This window comes from Nerophis lumbriciformis, linkage group LG36 (genome assembly GCF_033978685.3).
Source record: "Nerophis lumbriciformis linkage group LG36, RoL_Nlum_v2.1, whole genome shotgun sequence".
NCBI classification, from domain to species: Eukaryota; Metazoa; Chordata; class Actinopteri; order Syngnathiformes; family Syngnathidae; genus Nerophis; species Nerophis lumbriciformis.
Window position 1 is genome coordinate 22,408,589 of NC_084583.2, and position 26,335 is coordinate 22,434,923.

The 26,335-nt window shown below is 40.5% G+C and overlaps 1 protein-coding gene across 2 annotated transcripts in view; it reads left to right on the forward strand.

Annotated features, from left to right (window-relative positions):
* The first annotated feature begins 6,504 nt into the window (after nucleotides 1–6,504).
* Nucleotides 6,505–26,335, forward strand: part of ints10 (integrator complex subunit 10) — a 31,304-nt gene continuing 11,473 nt past the window's right edge. Inside the window, exons 1-12 of one of the 2 annotated variants that reach the window (XM_061930314.1) lie at nucleotides 6,505–7,072; nucleotides 8,955–9,022; nucleotides 11,417–11,520; nucleotides 11,597–11,736; nucleotides 17,141–17,222; nucleotides 17,320–17,460; nucleotides 17,547–17,721; nucleotides 22,266–22,435; nucleotides 22,508–22,647; nucleotides 24,209–24,362; nucleotides 24,484–24,566; nucleotides 24,834–24,989. In XM_061930314.1, the coding sequence (XP_061786298.1) occupies nucleotides 6,944–7,072; nucleotides 8,955–9,022; nucleotides 11,417–11,520; nucleotides 11,597–11,736; nucleotides 17,141–17,222; nucleotides 17,320–17,460; nucleotides 17,547–17,721; nucleotides 22,266–22,435; nucleotides 22,508–22,647; nucleotides 24,209–24,362; nucleotides 24,484–24,566; nucleotides 24,834–24,989 (1,542 nt within the window). In that variant the 5' untranslated portion in view covers nucleotides 6,505–6,943. The remainder of the gene's footprint in view (nucleotides 7,073–8,954; nucleotides 9,023–11,416; nucleotides 11,521–11,596; nucleotides 11,737–17,140; nucleotides 17,223–17,319; nucleotides 17,461–17,546; nucleotides 17,722–22,265; nucleotides 22,436–22,507; nucleotides 22,648–24,208; nucleotides 24,363–24,483; nucleotides 24,567–24,833; nucleotides 24,990–26,335) is intronic. The other variant, XM_061930315.2, reaches the window with a different exon arrangement.

A 26,335-nucleotide genomic window follows, 5' to 3' on the forward strand; every position in this document is an offset into this window, starting at 1 on the left:
CCTTCAACTCTTCTGCGTTTTTGGGTCTGGCATTCTGCATCTTCCTTTTCACAATACCCCACAGATTTTCTATGGGGCTAAGGTCAGGGGAGTTGGCGGGCCAATTTAGAACAGAAATACCATGGTCCGTAAACCAGGCACGGGTAGATTTTGCGCTGTGTGCAGGCGCCAAGTCCTGTTGGAACTTGAAATCTCCATCTCCATAGAGCAGGTCAGCAGCAGGAAGCATGAAGTGCTCTAAAACTTGCTGGTAGACGGCTGCGTTGACCCTGGATCTCAGGAAACAGAGTGGACCGACACCAGCAGATGACATGGCACCCCAAACCATCACTGATGGTGGAAACTTTACACTAGACTTCAGGCAACGTGGATCCTGTGCCTCTCCTGTCTTCCTCCAGACTCTGGGACCTCCATTTCCAAAGGAAATGCAAAATTTGCATGGTTGGGTGATGGTTTGGGGTGCCATGTCATCTGCTGGTGTCGGTCCACTCTGTTTCCTGAGATCCAGGGTCAACGCAGCCGTCTACCAGCAAGTTTTAGAGCACTTCATGCTTCCTGCTGCTGACCTGCTCTATGGAGATGCAGATTTCAAGTTCCAACAGGACTTGGCACCTGCACACAGCACAAAATCTACCCGTGCCTGGTTTACAGACCATGGTATTTCTGTTCTAAATTGGCCCGCCAACTCCCCTGACCTTAGCCCCATAGAAAATCTGTGGGATATTGTGAAAAGGAAGATGCAGAATGCCAGACCCAAAAACGCAGAAGAGTTGAAGGCCACTATCAGAGCAACCTGGGCTCTCATAACACCTGAGCAGTGCCAGAAACTCATCGACTCCATGCCACGCCGCATTAACGCAGTAATTGAGGCAAAAGGAGCTCCAACCAAGTATTGAGTATTGTACATGCTCATATTTTTCATTTTCATACTTTTCAGTTGGCCAACATTTCTAAAAATCCCTTTTGTATTAGCCTTAAGTAATATTCTAATTTTGTGACACACGGAATTTTGGATTTTCATTTGTTGCCACTTCAAATCATCAAAATTAAATGAAATAAACATTTGAATGCATCAGTCTGTGTGCAATGAATAAATATAATGTACAAGTTACACCTTTTGAATGCAATTACTGAAATAAATCAAGTTTTTCAAAATATTCTAATTTACTGGCTTTTACCTGTATATTTCTACCGCTTGTCACTTTTGGGGTTGCAGGGGGTGCTGGAGCCTATCTCAGCTGCATTCAAGCGGATGGCAGCATACACCCTGGACAAGTCGCCACTCATCACAGATAGACAGACAACATTCACACACTATGGACCACTTAGTGTTGCCAATCAACCTATCCCCAGGTGATCAAAGTGTTTCTGACTCAGAGATAGAAATAGAAAACTTTTCAAATATCAGAAAGGACAGGAATAAACACGGTGGGGGCGTTTGTATATATATTCACCAGGATATAAAATACATAACTCGCACTGATCTTAACCACAATGATCTTGAATCTGTGTGGGCGGAAATCAAATTTAAAAACGCTAAGCTAAGCCGGTACTGATAGGGACTGTTTACAGACCCATTAATCAGAGTGATTTCTATGGGGCTTTGGAGGAGTGCTTGGCTGGGCAGACAACGTGGAGAAAATTATAACTGGGGATCTGAACACAGATATTCAACGCAGAGATGCGCCTGTCTTCAGATCCTACAGCAAGTTTTGTAATCTACACGGTCTTTCCCAGCTAATAACACTACCTACAAGGGTGTGTGATTCCACCCAATCAACCATAGATCTCATTCTCACTTCAGACCGGCTTAAAATAAAAAATAGTGGGGTCATGATCTGTGGTCTTAGCGACCACTATCTAACCTTCTGCACCCACAAAATAACTAAACCCAAAGCCAATGGCCACATAACAGCTGAATCCAGATCCGTTAAAACATACTCCAGTGCTGAGTGGGACTGGTCCCCTGTGCTCGCGAGCAACCTGGTCGATGTTGCTTGGGATCGCTTCAAAACAGCGTTCCTAAAGATACTAAATTATATGGCTCCCGTTAGAACAGTCAGGATCAAAGCCCACTCTGAACCATGGATGAATCCAGACCTACTAGCTGCCATAAAAGACAGAGACAGAAAATACTCCGAATATCAAATCAAATCAACTTTATTTATAAAGCACATTTAAAATTTACCACAGGGGTAGCCTAAGTGCTGTACAATGAACAGGTTAAAAGATAAAACGAGTACCGAGCAAACACAACACAACACAAACAGAACACGATAAAAAATAAATAATTAAAATAGAATTAATAAAAACATAAAAACATAAAAACAGGATCACAGCAGGTGTATTATGGGGCGCCATTGCAGGATGGATATCACTCAGTGTTAAAAGCCATGGAATAAAAGTATGTTTTTAAGAGAGATTTAAAAACAGGAAGAGAGGAGGCTTGTCTAACACTCAGAGGTAGGTCGTTCCAGAGCTTGGGAGCAGCAACGGCGAAAGCTCTGTCACCTCTAAGCTTCAGCCTTGTGTCACGGACCGTCAACAGCAGCTGATCGGCTGATCTTAAGGATCGGGTGGGGCAGTAAGGCTGAAGGAGGTCGGAGAGATAGGTTGGCGCGAGGTTGTTTAGACATTTAAAAACAAATAAAAGGAGTTTAAAATTGATACGGTAACGCACAGGGAGCCAGTGAAGGGACGCTAAAATAGGGGTGATGTGCTCACGTCTGCGGGTCTGTGTTAGCAGACGAGCAGCAGAGTTCTGCACGAGCTGCAGGCGGGCGAGGGAGGCCTGGCTAATGCCTACATACAGGGCATTGCAATAATCAAGACGAGTCGAGATAAAGGCGTGGATTAATTTCTCAAGATCATGTCTTGATAGAAGCGGTTTCACTTTCGCTATTGGGCGTAATCGATAAAAGCTTTTTTGAACGACGCTGCTGATTTGTTTTTCGAATTTAAAATCTGAGTCAAACTTTACCCCCAGGTTTGTGACACAGTCGCTGAGATACGGGGTCAGAGTGCCGAGGTCAACGTTGGGGGAGGGAGAGCGACTTGGACCGAACAACATAACTTCTGTTTTGTCTTCATTTAGGCTCAGGAAGTTAGCTACCAAAAGTGTAAAACAGAAGTAGATAAACAACCCAATAATAACAACCTCAAATCACTCCTTTCGACTCTCAAAAAGCAATGCAATAAATTGAGAAATAAGTCAACTAACCTGACTAAATCCTTAAAAAAAAATTACAATAACGACAAAATAGAGGTAAACACAAATACGCCACGTGAGCTCTGGAAAATCCTCAACAACCAGCTTCCCGGTTGCAGCCAAAAACTTAAAACCAGACTCACCAACATCAGCATCAAGGAGGGTGACTCCCTCATTACAGACAAAATGGAGGTAGCAAGCAGACTTAACGCCTTTTTCACCAGCATAGCCGCAACTCTTGTCAACAAGCTGTCCCACCACTCTGGTCGCTTTGGTGTAGAACACATTAAAGCCTTCTACAGAAAGCTAGGAGTATCCAACAATGATTTCAAATTAGAAATGGTCTCAGCAGATGAGGTGCTTAAAAAATTGAGCGCGCTCCACCCAAACAAGGCCACCGGTCTTGACAATATCCCCTCCAGATTCCTCAGGGACTCTGCCTCCATCATTGCCCCAATCATCACACACATAATAAACCTCTCAATTTCACAAGGCCAAGTACCAAAAGATTTTAAGATAGCAAGAGTAACTCCCCTCTTTAAAAAAGGAAGCAAATTGGAACCTGGCAACTACTGACCTGTTTCTATTCTCAATTCCATTTAGAAAGTAACGGAAAAAAGTTTATGAACAGGTCGATAGTTACCTTGCCACCAATAAACTCATGTACAAATTCCAATCCGGCTTCAGAACTAACCACTCCACTGACACATGCCTTCTCTATCTGAGCGACCATGACATCAAACATGAGGTGGACGCGGGCAAATACTGCGGCATGGTCATGCTGGACCTTCAGAAGGCCTTTGACACCGTTGACCACGCTATACTGTTGGATAAGCTCAGAGCAATCGGATTTGATAAAATCTCATCGAGCTTGATGCAATCTTACTTGGAGGGGAGGAAACAGGTGGTAGAGGTGAACGGCACAGTGTCCCCCCCCTCTCAGTAAGCTGTGGAGTCCCCCAGGGCAGTATATTGGGGCCTTTACTGTTCCTAATATACATAAACGACTTGTCATCAGCATGCGACTGTGAATTGTTCTTGTTTGCGGATGACTCGGCCCTGCTGGTATCAGACAAGGACAAGTCACAGGTGGAGAAAATCTTCAGTGCTGAACTCTGTAGTCCTTGCAACTGGCTCGCTGACAACAAGCTATCCATACACTTGGGTAAAACAGAATCCATCTTGTTTGGGTCCCACATCAACCTTAAGAAAGTCAGTGACATCACTATAAAAGTGGGTGACATTGTTATCACCAGGAAAGATGAGGTCACCTACCTAGGTTCCATTCTAGAGGCTAATCTTTCCTGTGATAAAATGGCAACCAAGGTCATCAAAAAGGTCAACCAACGAACGAGATTTCTCTATAGAATCTCCTCTCTGGTCAACAAAAGCACCATGAAGATTCTGGCGGGAACTCTCGTTCAACCCTTTTTCGATTACGCATGCACCTCCTGGTACCCTAGCACTTCCAAAACCCTCAAATCTAGACTCCAAACATCCCAAAACAAACTAGTCAGATTACTTCTAGACCTCCACCCCAGATCCAACCTCACTCCTACCCACTTCTCCAAAGTGGGCTGGCTCAGGGTGGAGGACAGAGTAAAACTGTCAGAGTTTGTAGGACACGAACCCCAAGATGCAGAGAAGGCGGAAGGCGTTATACGGGAAAACATGATTTAATGTTCATAAAGTAAAGGAAAAAACACAAACCAGGAACTAGGAACAGGAAACAGGATGCCAGGGAAACAAGAACTGGAAGACGAGGAACAAAAAGACAGCAGACTACAAACAGCTACAGAATATAGCTTACCGCTACCGCATCCAGCTACACTGACAACGACAAGTAGAAATGACAATGATCCAGCACTGACTGGAGGGGAAGGCAGGTTTAAATAGCAGCTGGCTGATTGACACCAGGTGTGGCCAGGTGCCAATCAGCCACAGCTGAGGGGACACAGCACTCAGGGAGACAAGTAGGAAATAAAGACAAAATAAAAGTGCTGGACAGAAAACTAAGACAAACGCAGAGAAAAAACTAAAACACAGTCAAACTGTCAGGGACAAGCCTGACAAAAACAACTTGCACTGAGCCTAGTCTATAAAATCCGCTACACCTCCCTGATACCGAATTACATGTCAAACTACGTCCTTAACGTAAATGACCGCCATAACCACAACACCAGGGGGAGCTCTACTAACCACGTTAAACCCAGATTCCGAACTAACAAAGGTTTTAACTCATTTTCTTTCTATGCCACATCAATGTGGAATGCGCTCCCAACAGGTATAAAAGAAAGGGCATCTCTATCCTCCTTCAAAACCGCAATAAAAGTACACCTTCAGGCAACTTCAACCCTAAACTAACACCCTCCCCGGATTGTTGTTAATAATGAAATGTAAACAATCTAATGCAGATATTTTTCTTATGCCTTCTGATCTCTCTCTCTCTCTCTCTGTCTCTCTCTATGTCCACTACTTGCTGTACATATCCTACCAAGTCAGACCTACACTGTTTCAATATCCATTTCTCTGTTCTCAATTGTTGATGACTGATGATAACAACCACAACCAAACCTAACCCCCCACCCCCCTCCACACCCCACATTGTAAATAATGTAAATAATTCAATGTATACACCCTGATGATTATCTTGTGTGATGACTGTATTATGATGATAGTATATATGATAACCCTAGGGAGTTTATTTCTATTACACATTATTTTTATTAATGTATTTATTTTTTATTTTTCTATCTATTTGTATTGTCTCATATTCTATTTAACATGTTTTGTTTGTATAAAGATGTTGATTGGTCAATCTAATAATGTTTGAAATATTGTAAATGTATAGGAAGTGCCTTCATTTGTCTGTATATTTGTGTGTGTTCAATAAAAAAAATAAAAATAAGGCACGTTTAAATGCAGTCAATAAATGACCAAACCTGCGCAGAGATAATTGAGCTACAACAGTAGTCGTCCACCTTGTTTGTAACGTTGAAAGTGGAAAGTAATTGACAAATTGATGAGATGAATGAATACAAATAAAAAGAGATGATATCTGCCAAGCGTGTAGCTGTCGTTCTTGTTATACCACGTGACCTGAGCCACACAAGATTTCGGTTGCCATAGCAACAGGCCACCCTTTAGCCATTGCGCATGCTTGATGTGTACGCATGCGCACTAATGCAAACGTATAAAAACACACAATTCTGTATTTACTATAAATCTATTTTGTAACTCTTCGAGTTGCAGCACATATATTTTTGTAAAGGTGTATGTTGTGAACTAAATCTGACCGTTTGGGCTTTGTTTTGTTGTTATTTTGCCAGTTATTTTATTTGTCGGTACTATTGGTCGTAAAGTAGAGCAATTTGCGACAGTTCATGACGTCATCATCAAGGTCCTGTCTCAATGAACATAAACGCGATGTCAGGATATCTTTTATCTTTGTAATCATTTCTTCCACTGTTTTTGTAATGCCTTTTTTCGTAATTAATGTATCGTGGACACATTCGTTTGATAAATGCTTGTTTTAAAACTAATGAAACATCCGAAGCTAACCCAACTAGCTCGGCGATGCTAGCCTTAATATCCTTCTGCTGTGCTCATAACATCCTAAAGATGATTTGCTGATGTCATTTGCATCCGTCGCAAATTGGGCTTTTTTATTGTTCTGCGTGCAGTTTGGAATATTTCCTTTGTAGCCCTCGACATAGACAACTCGGTTGATTACAAATGTCAGCACAAAAGGACTGCGAGTTTTTGGTGAAAAGAGCTCGGGAGCTGGTTCCTGATGACCCTTGTGCCGCTAAAGCCTGGCTCATTACCGCCAGAACACTTTACCCTGCTGACTTCAACATCCAGGTAATGTCTTGCACACATCAGCTATATTACCTTTACGTCCCACACTGATTGTTATTTATTGTCTTGCTCTGTTTATTGTAAAGTATTTTGTATTTCTATAGTGTTTTGTATATTGTACAGGATTGCTTATTATTCTTATTGGATAGTAGTCTGTTTATTTCAATTGTTAGTTTGTTTCTTTAGACTTAGACTTAGACAAACTTTAATGATCCACAAGGGAAATTGTTCTGTTTATTTTATCCATCCATCCATCCATCCATCTTCTTCCGCTTATCCGAGGTCGGGTCGCGGGGGCAGCAGCCTAAGCAGGGAAGCCCAGACTTCCCTCTCCCCAGCCACTTTGTCCAGCTCTTCCCGGGGGATCCCGAGGCGTTCCCAGGCCCAAAGTGTCCTGGGTCTTCCCCGTGGCCTCCTACTGGTCGGACGTTCCCTAAACACCTCCCTCGGGAGGCATGCTGACCAGATGCCCGAACCACCTCATCTGGCTCCTCTCCATGTGGAGGAGCAGCGGCTTTACTTTGAGCTCCCCCCGGATGATAGAGCTTCTCACCCTATCTCTAAGGGAGAGACCCGCCACCCGGCGGAGGAAACTCATTTCGGCCGCTTGTACCCGTGATCTTGTCAAGCTCATGACCTTAGGTGAGGATGGGAACGTAGATCTTGTTCCCGTGATCTTGTCCTTTCGGTCATAACCCAAAGCTCATGACCTTGTGAGGATGGGAACGTAGATCGACCGGTAAATTGAGAGCTTTGCCTTCCGGCTCAGCTCCTTTTTCACCACAACGGATCGATACAGCGTCCGCATTACTGAAGACGCCGCACCGATCCGCCTGTCGATCTCACGATCCACTCTTCCCTCACTCGTTAACAAGACTCCCAGGTACTTGAACTCCTCCACTTGGGGCAAGATCTCCTCCGCAACCCGGAGATGGCACTCCACCCTTTTCCCTTTTAATTCATTTTATTTTATTATTTATTTATTTTTACCCCGTATTTGTTCCCACTACCGCACCTTAAATTGGAGTCCTTAATCTCGTTATATGCAAATATAATGACAATAAAGTCCATTCTATTCTATTCTACTAGTGATACACATAACACATCTAAGAAATGTCTTGTTTTCAAGCTGTTGTGGCTCTACCATCAAGTGATTAACGTGGATCCCGACTTAAACGGCGTGGCGAAGTTGGTAGAGTGGCCGTGTCAGCACTCGGAGACCGGTTGCTGGTTACTGGGGTTCAATCCCCACCTTCTACCATCCAAGTCACGTCCGTTGTGTCCTTGGGCAAGACACTTCACCCTTGCTCCTGATGGCTGCTGGTTAGCGCCTTGCATGGCAGCTCCCGCCATCAGTGTGTGAATGTGTGTGTGAATGGGTGAATGTGGAAATACTGTCAAAGCGCTTTGAGTACCTTGAAGGTAGAAAAGCGCTATACAAGTATAACCCATTTATCATTTATCATTAAACAAGTTGAAAAACTTATTGGGGTGTTTTTTGATAAATTGATTGAGCCTTTCATAAGTAGATTGCCCAGTACAGTACATATTGCGTACAATTGACCACTAAATAGTAACACCCCAATCAATCAATCAATGTTTATTCATATAGCCCTAAATCACAAGTGTCTCAAAGGGCTGCACAAGCCACAACGACATCCTCGGTACAGATAAGTAGATAGCTTACAAATAAGTTTTTCAACTTGTTTAAGTCGGGGTCCACGTTAATCAATTCATGTTACCATTTAGTGGTCAATTGTACGGAATATGTACTGTACTGTGCAATCTACTAATAAAAGTTTCAATCAATCAATCAATCTATGGTGCAAAACTTATAAGTTATGTGTTTATTATATGCCAATTCTTGTTTTTTTTCTCTTAATAGTATGAAATGTACATCATTGAACGCAATGCAGAAAAGACATCTTGTGCAGGGAGACTGCTTTACGACATGTAAGTTTTAGTGCACCTTGTTATTAGTAATTCTTGTGCAGGTAAAGCAAACACATGTTGATAAACTTGTATGATGACTGAAATATGCTGATAGCAACCTAACCTAACCCCCTCCACATCCCACCCCCAGATTGTAAATAATTCAATGTATATACTCTGATGATTAACTTGTGTGATGACTGTATTATGATGATAGTATACAGGTAAAAGCCAGTAAATTAGAATATTTTGAAAAACTTGATTTATTTCAGTAATTGCATTCAAAAGGTGTAACTTGTACATTATATTTATTCATTGCACACAGACTGATGCATTCAAATGTTTATTTCATTTAATTTTGATGATTTGAAGTGGCAACAAATGAAAATCCAAAATTCCGTGTGTCACAAAATTAGAATATTACTTAAGGCTAATACAAAAAAGGGATTTTTAGAAATGTTGGCCAACTGAAAAGTATGAAAATGAAAAATATGAGCATGTGCAATACTCAATACTTGGTTGGAGCTCCTTTTGCCTCAATTACTGCGTTAATGCGGCGTGGCATGGAGTCGATGAGTTTCTGGCACTGCTCAGGTGTTATGAGAGCCCAGGTTGCTCTGATAGTGGCCTTCAACTCTTCTGCGTTTTTGGGTCTGGCATTCTGCATCTTCCTTTTCACAATACCCCACAGATTTTCTATGGGGCTAAGGTCAGGGGAGTTGGCGGGCCAATTTAGAAGAGAAATACCATGGTCCGTAAACCAGGCACGGGTAGATTTTGCGCTGTGTGCAGGCGCCAAGTCCTGTTGGAACTTGAAATCTCCATCTCCATAGAGCAGGTCAGCAGCAGGAAGCATGAAGTGCTCTAAAACTTGCTGGTAGACGGCTGCGTTGACCCTGGATCTCAGGAAACAGAGTGGACCGACACCAGCAGATGACATGGCACCCCAAACCATCACTGATGGTGGAAACTTTACACTAGACTTCAGGCAACGTGGATCCTGTGCCTCTCCTGTCTTCCTCCAGACTCTGGGACCTCGATTTCCAAAGGAAATGCAAAATTTGCATGGTTGGGTGATGGTTTGGGGTGCCATGTCATCTGCTGGTGTCGGTCCACTCTGTTTCCTGAGATCCAGGGTCAACGCAGCCGTCTACCAGCAAGTTTTAGAGCACTTCATGCTTCCTGCTGCTGACCTGCTCTATGGAGATGGAGATTTCAAGTTCCAACAGGACTTGGCGCCTGCACACAGCGCAAAATCTACCCGTGCCTGGTTTACGGACCATGGTATTTCTGTTCTAAATTGGCCCGCCAACTCCCCTGACCTTAGCCCCATAGAAAATCTGTGGGGTATTGTGAAAAGGAAGATGCAGAATGCCAGACCCAAAAACGCAGAAGAGTTGAAGGCCACTATCAGAGCAACCTGGGCTCTCATAACACCTGAGCAGTGCCAGAAACTCATCGACTCCATGCCACGCCGCATTAACGCAGTAATTGAGGCAAAAGGAGCTCCAACCAAGTATTGAGTATTGTACATGCTCATATTTTTCATTTTCATACTTTTCAGTTGGCCAACATTTCTAAAAATCCCTTTTTTGTATTAGCCTTAAGTAATATTCTAATTTTGTGACACACGGAATTTTGGATTTTCATTTGTTGCCACTTCAAATCATCAAAATTAAATGAAATAAACATTTGAATGCATCAGTCTGTGTGCAATGAATAAATATAATGTACAAGTTACACCTTTTGAATGCAATTACTGAAATAAATCAAGTTTTTAAAAATATTCTAATTTACTGGCTTTTACCTGTATATCTGTACCATGAATTGATTAACGTGGACCTTGACTTAAACAAGTTGAAAAACTTATTCGGGTGTTACCATTTAGTTACACTTTAAGACCAACGTCTTGGAAAAATATATCACTCTTGAATCAACACTGTAGTTAATACTATGATCAATGTTAATTACAAACTAAATGTGGGATATAAATAATAATGGAAGTATGATTGTTTGTATATAATTGGTACAAAGGTTCAACTAACACGTGTACAAGGATATTTCATATGTCTTTACTGTGTAAATAATTGAACAGTGTTTATTATTGTGTACAAGGTGTATTTATAATATGTTGTGCAAAGGAAATTTCATAATTTTTGGAAGCTCATTTTGTATTTGACATTGTTTATAGAGTTAGGCGCAATAAGTGTAAACCCTTTCGGTCTGCAACATTTTCAATTTATGAATGTACAACTCTTTGTTTATGTAAAACTGTTTGTTTATTTTGTTGACCACGGACCGAAGAAATAATAAACTAAACTAGTGGTCAATTGTACGGAATATGTACTGTACTGTGCAATCTACTAATAAAAGTTTCAATCAATCAATCAATCAATATACTGTCCGTCCTTTTAGGTTCTTAAATTTTCCAGATCAGCCCATTGTGTGGCGTGAGATCAGTGTCATCACAGCTGCACTGCGGAGTGACTCCCAAGACAAACATTCACAGTTTCTTCGAGGTAAGAGAAACATTTGATATATTACTCCCCCTTTGGGTTCAAAGAGCAATTCAGAAGACGGGTTTGTTTCTACCAGGGCTTTTTGAAACACTGCCTGGTCGTATACAATGTGAGATGTTGCTGAAAGCCACCGAGCAGTGCTTCAACACTTTGGAGAAGGCGGAGATGCTGTTGCTTTTATTAAAGCGCTTTCCAGAGTCTGTTGTCCAACATGGGGTAAGTCACCATAACAGTAACAGGATGTAGACACTAGGGCAGTGCGATTTGGCTGAAAACTGTATCATGACATAGATTTTATACTGGTTGATATCAATAATAATTAATATGTTTTATGACATATGAAAAAGATATGAAATCTTATACATTTTATTTAAAATTGAACCTTCCTCTGATTATAACCCTCTCAGCTATCAAGGCAGAAAGAAAAGGAAATACCAACACAACCATGGAAAACACTCATACAATCAATGTAAACAAAATTCTAAAGTCATTTTTTCATTTATTTATTTCAGACAATGACATAAAAAAGTAAAACTTTGACAACACAAAATAATATAAATGAATATAGTGCAAAAGGTAATGTATAGTATGTAATGTATGATTGTCCAGTTTTACCTGAAAGGGAGTGGGAAGAAGATAATTTATTTACCGGTAATCCCACCACCAGTTCTCCATTCAGTGATTATTCACATGAGTTTCACTCTTACTTTGTTCAAGGATTATAATACACATGTTGTATCATAGTGGCATTAACAGGAATAATGAATATACCAACAATGGTAATAGACAACATAGCAATAATGGTAATAGACAACATAGCAATAATGGTAATAGACAACATAGCAATAATGGTAATAGACAACATAGCAATAATGGTAATAGACAACATAGCAATAATGGTAATAGACAACATAGCAATAATGGTAATAGACAACATAGCAATAATGGTAATAGACAACATAGCAATAATGGTAATAGACAACATAGCAATAATGGTAATAGACAACATAGCAATAATGGTAATAGACAACATAGCAACAATGGTAATAGACAACATAGCAATAATGGTAATAGACAACATAGCAACAATGGTAATAGACAACATAGCAATAATGGTAATAGACAACATAGCAATAATGGTAATAGACAACATAGCAATAATGGTAATAGACAACATAGCAATAATGGTAATAGACAACATAGCAATAATGGTAATAGACAACATAGCAATAATGGTAATAGACAACATAGCAACAATGGTAATAGACAACATAGCAATAATGGTAATAGACAACATAGCAATAATGGTAATAGACAACATAGCAACAATGGTAATAGACAACATAGCAACAATGGTAATAGACAACATAGCAATAATGGTAATAGACAACATAGCAATAATGGTAATAGACAACATAGCAATAATGGTAATAGACAACATAGCAATAATGGTAATAGACAACATAGCAACAATGGTAATAGACAACATAGCAATAATGGTAATAGACAACATAGCAATAATGGTAATAGACAACATAGCAACAATGGTAATAGACAACATAGCAACAATGGTAATAGACAACATAGCAATAATGGTAATAGACAACATAGCAATAATGGTAATAGACAACATAGCAATAATGGTAATAGACAACATAGCAACAATGGTAATAGACAACATAGCAATAATGGTAATAGACAACATAGCAACAATGGTAATAGACAACATAGCAATAATGGTAATAGACAACATAGCAATAATGGTAATAGACAACATAGCAATAATGGTAATAGACAACATAGCAATAATGGTAATAGACAACATAGCAACAATGGTAATAGACAACATAGCAATAATGGTAATAGACAACATAGCAATAATGGTAATAGACAACATAGCAACAATGGTAATAGACAACATAGCAATAATGGTAATAGACAACATAGCAATAATGGTAATAGACAACATAGCAACAATGGTAATAGACAACATAGCAACAATGGTAATAGACAACATAGCAATAATGGTAATAGACAACATAGCAATAATGGTAATAGACAACATAGCAATAATGGTAATAGACAACATAGCAATAATGGTAATAGACAACATAGCAATAATGGTAATAGACAACATAGCAACAATGGTAATAGACAACATAGCAATAATGGTAATAGACAACATAGCAATAATGGTAAGGAAACATTGAGCACATGTTAACACTTTGAGACAGAGTACAACAGCAGGTCAAATTAAAGACCCTCATCTCTATATTTGAACCAGACCCCATGTTTGTATAATAGTTTAAATGGATTAATAGTTTGCATTGCTTGTGTTGTAAGTCCAGTTTGTTCCATAGTTTTACTCCGCATACAGACACACAAAAATGTTTACGAGTGGTTTGAGCTCTCGGCAATAAGAAATATCCAAAGCCTCTCAAGTTATGAGCCTGCACTCGTTTTATAAAAAAACGTAGATTAGGCGGCAATAATTTGTTAAATGTTTTATATAAGATTATGAATGTATTATATTTAACAAGGTCATCAAATCTGAGCAACTTTGATTGCATAAACAGATTATGAGTATGTTCTAAATAACCAACTTTGTGAATGATCCGCACTGCTCTTTTCTGTTATATGATCAGAGGATGAATTGTGTTGTGGTAAGTATTCCCCCATACTTCAACATATAAATCACAAAAACACTTAACAATAACCTCTTTAAGGTGTAAACATGAGGAGTATATAAGAAATGCTTAATAAAGTGTAGCAAAATAGTACAAAGTGGGAAAATGTAAACATAGAGAAACCTGAGAAGAACAATTTCTGCGGATTTACTGCCAGGGGGTTACAAGGTCTGTGTAACATTTATTTGGTCTGTTATTATTATTTAAGTATGGAAATTAATTTATACTATGCGAGTGCTTTTGTTTATGCAACCAACCATGCTCCTTCTCCCAAAAAAATATACAGTTACATATATCAAACATTTTATTAATGCATTTTTCATTAGTATCGATTACGTGTATATCATGATATAGGTTATATACTGATTGATATCAATATTAACTGATATGTTTTATGACATACAGAAATATGGACCAAGAGAAAAATATATGAAATCTTAACATTTTTATTAAAAATGTAACCTCTGATTATAATCCCCTCAGCTATCAAGGCAGAAAGGAAACAAAATGTCAACACATGAAAAACAATCAATGTAGACAAAATTCTAAAATCACAAAAACACTTAACAATAACCTCTTTAAATTAAGGTGTAAACAAAAGGAGTATGTAAGAAATGCTTAATAAAGTGTAGAAAAATAGTACAAAGTGTGAAAATATAAACATAGAAAAACCTGAGAAGAACAATTTTTTTGCAGGTTTACTGCCAGGGATTACGTGGTCTGTGTAACATTTATTTGGTGTAAGTATGGACATTAATCTACAGTACAGGCCAAACGTTTGGACAAACTCTCTCATTCAATGGGTTTTCTTTAGGTTCATGACTATTTACATTGTAGATTGTCACTGAAGGCATCACAACTATGACACATGTGGAGTTATGTACTTAACAAAAAAAGGTGAAATAACTGAAAACATGTTTTATATTGTAGTTTCTTCAAAATAGCCACCCTTTGCTCTGGTTACTGCTTTGCACACTCTTGGCATTCTCTCCATGACCTTCAATGATTGGGTTTTCACTTCACAGATGTCATAGTTTCGATGTGACAATCTACAATGTCAATAGTCATGAAAATAAAGCAAACGCATTGAAATGATTAGGTGTGTCTACACTTTTGGCCTGCACTGTATGTTATGCGAGCGTTTTTCTTTATGCAACCAACCATTCTCCAAAAAAATATACAGTTATATATATACATATACAGTGGGGCAAAAAAGTATTTAGTCAGCCACCGATTGTGCAAGTTTTCCCACTTAAAATGATGACAGAGGTCTGTAATTTTCATCATATGTACACTTCAACTGTGAGAGACAGAATGTGAAAAAAAATCCAGGAATTCACATTGTAGGAATTTTAAAGAATTTATTTGTAAATTATGGTGGAAAATAAGTATTTGGTCACTTCAAACAAGGAAGATCTCTGGCTCTCACAGACCTGTAACTTCTTCTTTAAGAAGCTCTTCTGTCCTCTACTCGTTACCTGTATTAATTAATAAACCTGTTTGAACTCGTTATCTGTATAAAAGACACCTGTCCACAGCCTCAAACAGTCAGACTCCAAACTCCACTATGACCAAGACCAAAGAGCTGTCGAAGGACACCAGGAAAAGAATTGTAGACCTGCACCAGACTGTGAAGAGTGAATCTACAATAGGCAAGCAGCTTGGTGTGAAAAAAATCAACTATGGGAGCAATTATCAGAAAATGGAAGACATACAAAACCACTGATAATCTCCCTCGATCTGGGACTCCACGCAAGATCTCATCCCGTGGGGTCAAAATGATCATGAGAACGGTGAGCAAAAATCCCAGAACCACACGGGAGGACCTGGTGAATGACCTGCAGAGAGCTGGGACCAAAGTAACAAAGGTTACCATCAGTAACACACTACGCCGACAGGGAATCAAATCCTGCAGTGCCAGACGTGTCCCCCTGCTTAAGCCAGTGCATGTCCAGGCCCGTCTGAAGTTTGCCAGAGAGCACATGGATGATACAGCAGAGGATTGGGAGAATGTCATGTGGTCAGATAAAACCAAAATAGAACTTTTTGGTATAAACTCAACTCGTCGTGTTTGGAGGAAGAAGAATACTGAGTTGCATCCCAAGAACACCATACCTACTGTGAAGCATGGGGGTGGAAACATCATGCTTTGGGGCTGTTTTTCTGCTAAGGGGACAGGCCGACTGATCCGTGTTAAGGAAAGAATGAATGGGGCCATGTATCGTGAGATTTTGAGCCAAAACCTCCTTCCATCAGTGAGAGCTTTGAAGATGAAACGTGGCTGGGTCTTCCAGCATGACAATGATCCCAAACACACCGCCCGGGCAACAAAGGAGTGGCTCTGTAAGAAGCATTTGAAAGTCCTGGAGTTGCCTAACCAGTCTCCAGACCTCAACCCCATAGAAAATCTGTGGAGGGAGTTGAAAGTCCGTGTTGCTCGGCGACAGCCCCAAAACATCACTGCTCTCGAGAAGATCTGCATGGAGGAATGGGCCAAAATACCAGCTACTGTGTGTGAAAACCTTGTAAAGAACTATAGTAATCGTTTGACCTCTGTTATTGCCAACAAAGGTTATATTACAAAGTATTGAGTTGAATTTTTGTTATTGACCAAATACTTATTTTCCACCATAATTTACAAATAAATTCTTTAAAATTCCTACAATGTGAATTCCTAGATTTTTTTTCACATTCTGTCTCTCACAGTTGAAGTGTACCTATGATGAAAATTACAGACCTCTGTCATCATTTTAAGTGGGAGAACTTGCACAATTGGTGGCTGACTAAATACTTTTTTGCCCCACTGTATATATCAAACATTTTATTGAACGCATTTTCCATTAGTATTGATTACGTGTATATCGAGATGTATATTGATATTGTTTTATCGGCAGTGCCCGAGTACACACTGGGTATGTTGTGTGGATATATAGGTGAGTCTAGGCGAGACACTGTTGGAGGCAGAGGCATCTGAGAAAGTGGAGTCGCCTGTCAACTGCTTCAGAAAACTTTTCGGTGAGTGAAACACGTGCGCAGACGTTGGTTGACTTCCAGTTTGTTCGACCTCATTGGTGTCCCGATGTTTCACGTAGTTTCTCTCTTCGTGCTACAGTGTGTGACGTCCTCCCTCTGCTGATAAACAACATGGATATGCGCCTGCCCGCCAGCCTGATGCAGAAATACATTCTCAAAGCTGCTGAATTCTACATCGGCTATGTCGCCCGAGGACCTTCACCGGATGGACCGATGAATGGTAACGCAGACCTCCCTCGTTATGTTTACATTTATTCTGCTAGAAATAATCCTGAATGTCATTTTATTTTCTCCCCTTATTCTCAGTCTCTCAAGAAGGTGGTCCACTTAAGTCTCCCTCTGTCTCACGGGGCTCTCAACGCTATGTGATTGACGGCTTGTCGGAGAAGTCATCGGTGGTAGCTGAACCATGGGAGAGGCTGTTGGACCTTCTTGCTGTTGTCGGAGCTCGATGTGAATGGCAGGTAGACAAAGGACAGAGGTAGGCAAGCTACTGATGTTTACGTTTCTTTATTACAAACAACTCACCAAATATGCATCACCTTAAAGCTGGGGTACCAAAATTATATTATTTAACAAAAAAACAAAAAAATCATATTAGCATTATTAAGTATTATCGTAACAGAAAGCATTCCTGAAAGAAATCGTACGTCTGCATGCTGTCTGCGCCTTATAATTACCGTATTTTCCGGACCACAGGGCGCACCGGATTATAAGGTGCACTGCCAATGAGCATGTCTAGTCAGTTCTATTTTTATACAGAAGGCGCACAGGATTACCGGTATATGGTGATATTGGAGTATACGTTCTCACGCAGTTGCTTTTAGCTGCGGGCATTACACTACAGGCTCTTCTCACTCTTTCTTGTCTCTCCTTCTCACAGAGACGTAAAACAAGCGCACCGTCTTACATACGTCGCATACCGTAGCGCGTGCAAGGTAACAAATGAAGAAAGAATTAATTCCCAAGAAAAACAGCAGGGGGCCCATCGTCTGGCGGTGGTTTGGCTTCAAGCGGGAATATGTTGAACAGACAACCGTAATATGTCAAGTATGTGGCAAAAGCGTTGCTACAAAAAGTAGCATTACTGCTAATTTGTAGCATCATTTGAAAAGTCACCCGCTAGAGAATGAGGAGTGCTTGAAACTCCGCATGTCAACATCTCCGTTCGGTGCCACACCAACAAAATGCCGAAGCAACCATTTCCACATCAACACCGTATGAAAGAAATAGTCAACAACAGAAGGAGATAACGTCCGCAGGAACCTACCACATAGTGAAGGACATACACTATTTGATTTCCTATTATGCAGCTCATTTTTATTTGACACTTATTGAAATATCTTGTGTGACATCATGCACAAAAGTGCACTTTATTTGTTTTAAACTATTGTGAAGTGAAGTGAATTACATTTATATAGCGCTTTTTCTCAAGTGACTCAAAGCGTTTTACATTGTGAAACCCAATATCTAAGTTACATTTAAAGCAGTGTGGGTGGCACTGGGAGCAGGTGGGTAAAGTGTCTTGCCCAAGGACACAACGGCAGTGACTAGGATGGCGGAAGCGGGGATCGAACCTGCAACCCTCAAGTTGCTGGCACGGCCGCTCTACCAACCGAGCTATACCGTCCCAATTGTAGTGGCGTTCTGTACAAAAAGTGCACTTTAATTTAGTGTTGTTTTGATTTAGTGACATCATGCACAAAAGTGCACTCATGGCTTGTTTTAAAATGTCTCTGACAATCTTGCACTTTCTGTTTGGAAATGACATGAATGTTTGTGCCACTGCTTAATAACTCTTTAATAAATACACTTTTACTTGTGATTTACCTCTCTGCATGAAAGTTTAAAAGTAGCATATATTAAAGCAGTATGAAGAAGAATGTTTTAATGTAGACACATAGAATCATCATACTGCTGTGATTATATGCATCAAGTGTTCATTCAAGGCTAAGGCTAAATATCCACATATATATGGTGTATCATGACATGGACTAAACATATCCACATATATATGGTGTATGGTGACATGGACTAAACATATCCACATATATATGGTGTATCATGACATGGACTAAACATATCCACATATATATGGTGTATCATGACATGGACTAAACATATCCACATATATATGGTGTATCATGACATGGACTAAACATATCCACATATATATGGTGTATGGTGACATGGACTAAACATATCCACATATATATGGTGTATGGTGACATGGACTAAACATATCCACATATATATAGTGTATCGTGACATTGACTAAACATATCCACATATATATGGTGTATCGTGACATGGACTAAACATATCCACATATATATGGTGTATGGTGACATGGACTAAACATATCCACATATATATGGTGTATGGTGACATGGACTAAACATATCCACATATATATGGTGTATGGTGACATGGACTAAACATATCCACATATATATGGTGTATGGTGACATGGACTAAACATATCCACATATATATGGTGTATCGTGACATGGACTAAACATATCCACATATATATGGTGTATCGTGACATGGACTAAACATATCCACATATATATGGTGTATGGTGACATGGACTAAACATATCCACATATATATGGAGTATCGTGACATGGACTAAACATATCCACATATATATGGTGTATGGTGACATGGACTAAACATATCCACATATATATGGAGTATCGTGACATGGACTAAACATATCCACATATTAATAAAAGGCCGTATCGCCCAGCCCTACTTCCATTGTAAGCAGACTTTTGATTGCATTTATTTATAGTTAGAATGCATAAAAAAAGAAAAACATATGTGCGCTTGCCTTACATACGGATGGTAAACCATAGGCAGAATTCCAAAAAAAGTGCAGTTCCCCTTTAAAAATGTATGATTAGTAGGGGATTTCATTTAATTACAGTGGAACTGTAACCCCTCATCCAAACTTTTCGATACATGAACCACAGATTGAATAGAAATATGTTTTGTGGTACTAATCTTGTCTCAGTGTACGAACGTTTCATCCATCCATTGTGTGCCTGCAGCGCAGTCATTTTGGGCTCAATGGGCTGTCCCTAGCTACTTCACCATTTGCCTATTTATTTATTTTTTGCCTTTTTACAGCATGTTTCTAGTTTTGTGGTCTCAATATGAGTCCAAAGAAAGCAAAGGGCAACCGATGTGTGTTTTGAAACATTAAGGAAGTATCCACAGTGTTGTAGACACTGCCTCCCCCTCCCACTTTCTTCGGCTGAACACCAAAAAGATTAACCGAAAAGGCAAAGACTGTCAAATTCAAGGAGTTTTGGGATTTCAAACTGTGTGTGCACCACATGGCTAGTGACAGTGCTTGTGTGTGCATGTCAGCAGGGACAGTTCAGCTACAGTAATCACTTAATCACTCGTCTTGAGAACTGTGTGGGCATTAAGGGCGCCGCCCTCAACTGGTTCCGGTCGTACCTAACCGACAGGAGTTTTTGTGTAAAAGTAGACAGTTTTATGTCGTCCACAGCTCCTTTACCACATGGGGTCCCCCAGGGCTCAATCCTTGCCCCAATTTTATTTGCGCTTTACCTTCTCCCCCTTGGTTCTATTTTTAGGAAGTACAGTATTGCATTTCATTTTTATGCCGATGATTGCCAGATTTATTTTCCCATGGCACAAAATAACACGGTTCAACGTCTTATTGACTGCCTGCACGACATCAAAGTCTGGCTTTCAGCTAACTTCCTGAGCCTAAATGAAGATAAAACAGAAGTTATGTTGTTCGGTCCAAGTCGCTCTCCCTCCCCCAACGTTGACCTCGGCACTCTGACCCCGTATATCAGCGACTCTGTCACAAACCTGGGGGTAAAGTTTGACTCAGATTTTAAATTCGAAAAACAAATCAGCAGCGTCGTTCAAAAAAGCTTTTATCAATTACGCCAAATAGCGAAAGTGAAACCGCTTCTATCAAGACATGATCTTGAGAAATTAATCCACGCTTTTATCTCGACTCGTCTTGATTATTGTAATGCCCTGTATGTTGGCATTAGCCAGGCCTCCCTCGCCCGCCTGCAGCTCGTGCAGAACTCTGCTGCTCGTCTGCTAACACAGACCCGCAGGCGTGAGCACATCACCCCTATTTTAGCGTCCCTTCACTGGCTCCCTGTGCGTTACCGAATACATTTTAAACTCCTTTTATTTGTTTTTAAATGTCTAAACAACCTCGCGCCAACCTATCTCTCCGACCTCCTTCAGCCTTACTGCCCCACCCGATCCTTAAGATCAGCCGATCAGCTGCTGTTGACGGTCCCTGACACAAGGCTGAAGCTTAGAGGTGACAGAGCTTTCGCCGTTGCTGCTCCCAAGCTCTGGAACGACCTACCCCTGAGTGTTAGACAAGCCTCCTCTCTTCCTGTTTTTAAATCTCTCTTAAAAACATACTTTTATTCCATGGCTTTTAACACTGAGTGATATCCATCCTGCAATGGCGCCCCATAATACACCTGCTGTGATCCTGTTTTTATGTTTTTATTAATTCTATTTTAATTATTTATTTTTTATCGTGTTCTGTTTGTGTTGTGTTGTGTTTGCTCGGTACTCGTTTTATCTTTTAACCTGCTCATTGTACAGCACTTTGGCTACCCCTGTGGTAAATTTTAAATGTGCTCTATAAATAAAGTTGATTTGATTTGATTTGATACAGTAGTTTTTGTCTTGACTTTGTTATTAAATAGATCATCCATCACCCCCTTGTTATGTTTGTTTGATATAGAGTACTGTACAGCGATTTATATTGTCTTCAAAGTGTACACACTTTTACTAAAATATGGACTTTTGTCAAGGCTGGAACTCATTATTCATGTCTACATTGTTTCTTGTGGAGAAATGTTCTTTAATATACAAACATTTTTATTTCAGTTAGTAAATCGAGGTTCCACTGTTAGAATTTGCAGCTGAAATGAATGATCTTGTGTGAGTGAGTGGTAATGTGAGGTTTATGAAAGTGTATCTGCATTTATTTTGCAGGAGCTACACAGACTTGCTTCAGAGAGTAAAGGAGCTGTGTCGCTACTTACCTGGCCTTGAGGGTGACACCAGAGCCCGCTGCTGCAGTCAGGTGGTCATCTGCGCCGCCCTCGTCCTCTTCCGCAACGCCTTCCTCTATGTCTCGGCCGTACAGCCAGCGCTGTTCCAGGGTCAGCCTCTTTCTTTGCTTCCACGTCTTGTGTTCCCAACTGTCTTTAAACTGAATGAATCTTTTTTGGCAGGTGTGAATACTCTAAACATGGGCCCGTGGATTTTAGTGGAGGATTTGAGCTCGGTGTACCATGATGTGGATTTGGAGAGAGGAACAGTCAAACACGCGCATAAGAAACGCAAAATGGCAGATGGCAGAGAGAAGACAATGGTGAGGATAAGGCAAGGGTGTCCAAATATTGTATTGACGTGCAGCACTTTTTAAAAATACAATTTAAAAAAAGGTATAAAAAGGCAAAATGCGCACTTAAGATCCTTTTTTTCCTCAAAAGTGTACGGAATAATTCTGGTTGTGCTTACCGACCTCAAAGCAATTTTATTTGGTACATGGTGTAATGATAAGTGTGACCAGTAGATGTCAGTCAAACATAAGAGATATGTGTAGACTGCACTATGATGGCAATATGACTGAAGTAAACAACACCAACATTGTATATAGAACATTACACAGGGCACTCAAAAATCTATCAAAATGTTTTAGTAGGACTTTGGTAAGCTATGAAGCCGCACCGCTTGATGGATTGTACTTTACATACCATACACACATGCAGCATGTCATACCATACACACATGCAGCATGTCATACCATACACACATGCAGTATGTCAGCACACCCTCTATTGAGCAGCGATAGAAGGACACAAGCAGTTTTTGTGACAGGTGGTTCTTTTTGAGGAGTCTCAGAAAGTAAAGTCTCTGCTGTGCCTTTTTGATGGTCACTGAGGTGTTTACGCTCCACGACAGGTGTTTCTCGATCTGGATGCCCAGGAACCTGAAGTTAGAGACCCTTTCCACATAGTCCCCGTTGATGTACAGTGGTTGGATGTTTGTCGTTTTTTTCTTCCGGAAGTCCATGATCAGCTCCTTGGTCTTGGTGGTGTTAAGGACCAGGTTGTTTTCCCTGCACCACCCAGTCAGCCGCTCCACTTCATTTCTGTAGGCAGACTCATCCCTCCCAGAAATGAGTCCCACTACTGTGCTGTCGTCTGCAAATTTAATAGTGGTATTGCCTGCATGAGTGTGGGTGTTTTCATGTCGTCCTTGCCATTCCCAGGTCTAAATTGGCTGTCAAAGTTGACAAACTTGTCAGAATACGTCCCCTCATCCTTCTACTATCCAGGTTAGAGGAATGATTTATGATCTACAATAAACTTCCACAAGCAAGGAAGCAGCTGACCACTTGATGATGCCAATATAGGCACACAAGCTTGTGATCACAGCACCGCTATAAGTAGTTTGTCTGCGTTAGCGCTTATAATAACAATATCACTAACTCTTGCTTAATATTCAAGTCATGAAATGTAAATGGGGGTTTTGTGGCGGTTTTTGGATGTTTATTTATTGTGTTTTATGGGAGGAATAGAGGACCTCCCATCGGTTCCATTGTAAGTGGACTTTTATTTACGTTTATTTACAAGTTAAAATGCATTAAAAAAAAATACATCTGTTGTCATGTCTTTCATGATGATTGTGAATGATAGGCAAAATTCCAAAACAAGTGCAGCTCCTCTTTGAGTTAAATCTGGGCTTTGAATGCTGAAACCACGGGTGTTTGTTTTTCTGCAAAAACTTGGTCAACAGTCATAGCTTTGTTGTTACTTGTTAGCATTCGTGCCTAGCGTGGTCATTCCGCGCCTATCCTACAGTATATATTTTTTATAGGGTTGGTCACTTCAGTTAGTGTTTATAATGTGTGTGTGTGTGTTTTCTAGAGCTCCGATGATGAGGAAGGCCTAGGTAAGATGCGCGGTCGACACATCTTGGTGAACAAAACCGAGATGCCCAGCTGGTCAGAGACTCTGGAGAGCTTTTACACAGCGAGAGAAAGCTGGGACCTCCTTCATTCCCATGACAGCCTTGAAACTGGTACACACCTCCTCTCTTCCTCTCATGTGTACCCTGACACTATTCGGTACCTCTTTAAAATGGCTGTTTTAAATGATTGGCTGATTAATTTGACTGGATTTGCAAATGTGTGCTTTCTCAGAGTTCAAAAAGATCTGTGCCACGTGGAAGACAGACAGCTGGCTTTGGTTACGAATTTTCCTCACGGACATAATCATATACCAGGCAAGAGAAAACTCTCTCATAAACTACCAAATTAGGTGAAGGGTAACATACCAATTGGAAAGAACACAAAAGTAATTTAGATGCAATGCAATTGTAGCCCTTTTTTCCAATGATAGCTTTTAAACACATAAGATGCCAATTCACAGCTGTCACATCTTTCTCTATGACATATAAACAACCATTTGACTTACTTTCAAAGCAAAATAAAACAATTCCAATTGGACATGAGGTGATTTATAACAAGAGCGTTCGCCCTGTGTCCTCCAGGGACAGTACCGTAAGGCCCTGTCCAGCCTGCAGCAGATGGCCGCCGTGCAGCAACTTCACCCAGGCCAGCAGAGCCCCTCAGGTCAGACCAGTCTGGAGCACCACAGGGCCCTCATACAGCAAGCTTCCTGCCACTACGCACTGGGAGAATACAGGGTATGCACATGTACTGGTTGCATATAAAGTGTGAGAGCGAACAATGGGATTTTACTTGTGGGCTGAGTTAGAAACAAAATAATTACTTGGCAATTTAACTAGTGACGCCCAAGCAACTGCAAACTTTAGGCTTTTGTAGTTGTAATGTAATCATACACTCCATGTTCGTCTTGAGAACTGTGTGGGCATTAAAGGCCTACTGAAAGCCACTACTACCGACCACGCAGTCTGATAGTTTATACATCAATGATGAAATCTTAACATTGCAACACATGCCAATACGGCCGGGTTAGTTTACTAAAGTGCAATTTTAAATTTTGCGCGAAATATCCTGCTGAAAACGTCTCGGTATGATGACGTCAGCGCGTGACGTCGCGGATTGTGGAGGACATTTTGAGACAGCATGATGGCCAGCTATTAAGTCGTCTGTTTCATCGCAAAATTCCACAGTATTCTGGACATCTGTGTTGGTGAATCTTTTGCAATTTGTTCAATGAACAATGGAGACAGCAAAGAAGAAAGCTGTAGGTGGGAAGCGGTGTATTGCGGCCGACTTTAGCAACACAAACACGGCCGGTGTTTCATTGTTTACATTCCCGAAAGATGACAGTCAATCTTTACCATTGGCCTGTGGAGAACTGGGACAACAGAGACTCTTACCAGGAGGACTTTGAGTTGGATACGCAGACACGGTACCGTTAGTACGCTTCCAAACATTTGATCGCTTGCCCGTACGTGCGTGCCGCTATGTGCATGTCACGTAAATAATTCAATGTATACACACTGATGATTATCTTGTGTGATGACTGTATTATGATGATAGTATATATCTGTGGACCCCAACTTAAACAAGTTGAAAAACTTATTCGGGTGTTACCATTTAGTGGTCAATTGTACGGACTATGTACTTCACTGTGCAACCTACTAATAAAAGTCTCAAAAAGTCTCACGTATGTAACTTTGGGGACTTTGGGGAAATATATGTGCTGTATGAACTTTGGGGAGGTGAACGGTACTTTGGGCTGTGGGATTGAGTGTGTTGTGCAGGTGTTTGAGTTGTATTGGCGGGTTATATGGACGGGAGGGGGGAGGTGTTTGTTATGCGGGATTAATTTGTGGCATATTAAATATAAGCCTGGTTGTGTTGTGGCTAATAGAGTATATATATGTCTTGTGTTTATTTACTGTTTTAGTCATTCCCAGCTGAATATCAGGTCCCACCCGCCTCTCACAGCATCTTCCCTATCTGAATCGCTCCCACTGCCCTCTAGTCCTTCACTCTCACTTTCCTCATCCACAAATCTTTCATCCTCGCTCAAATGAATGGGGAAATCGTCGCTGTCTCG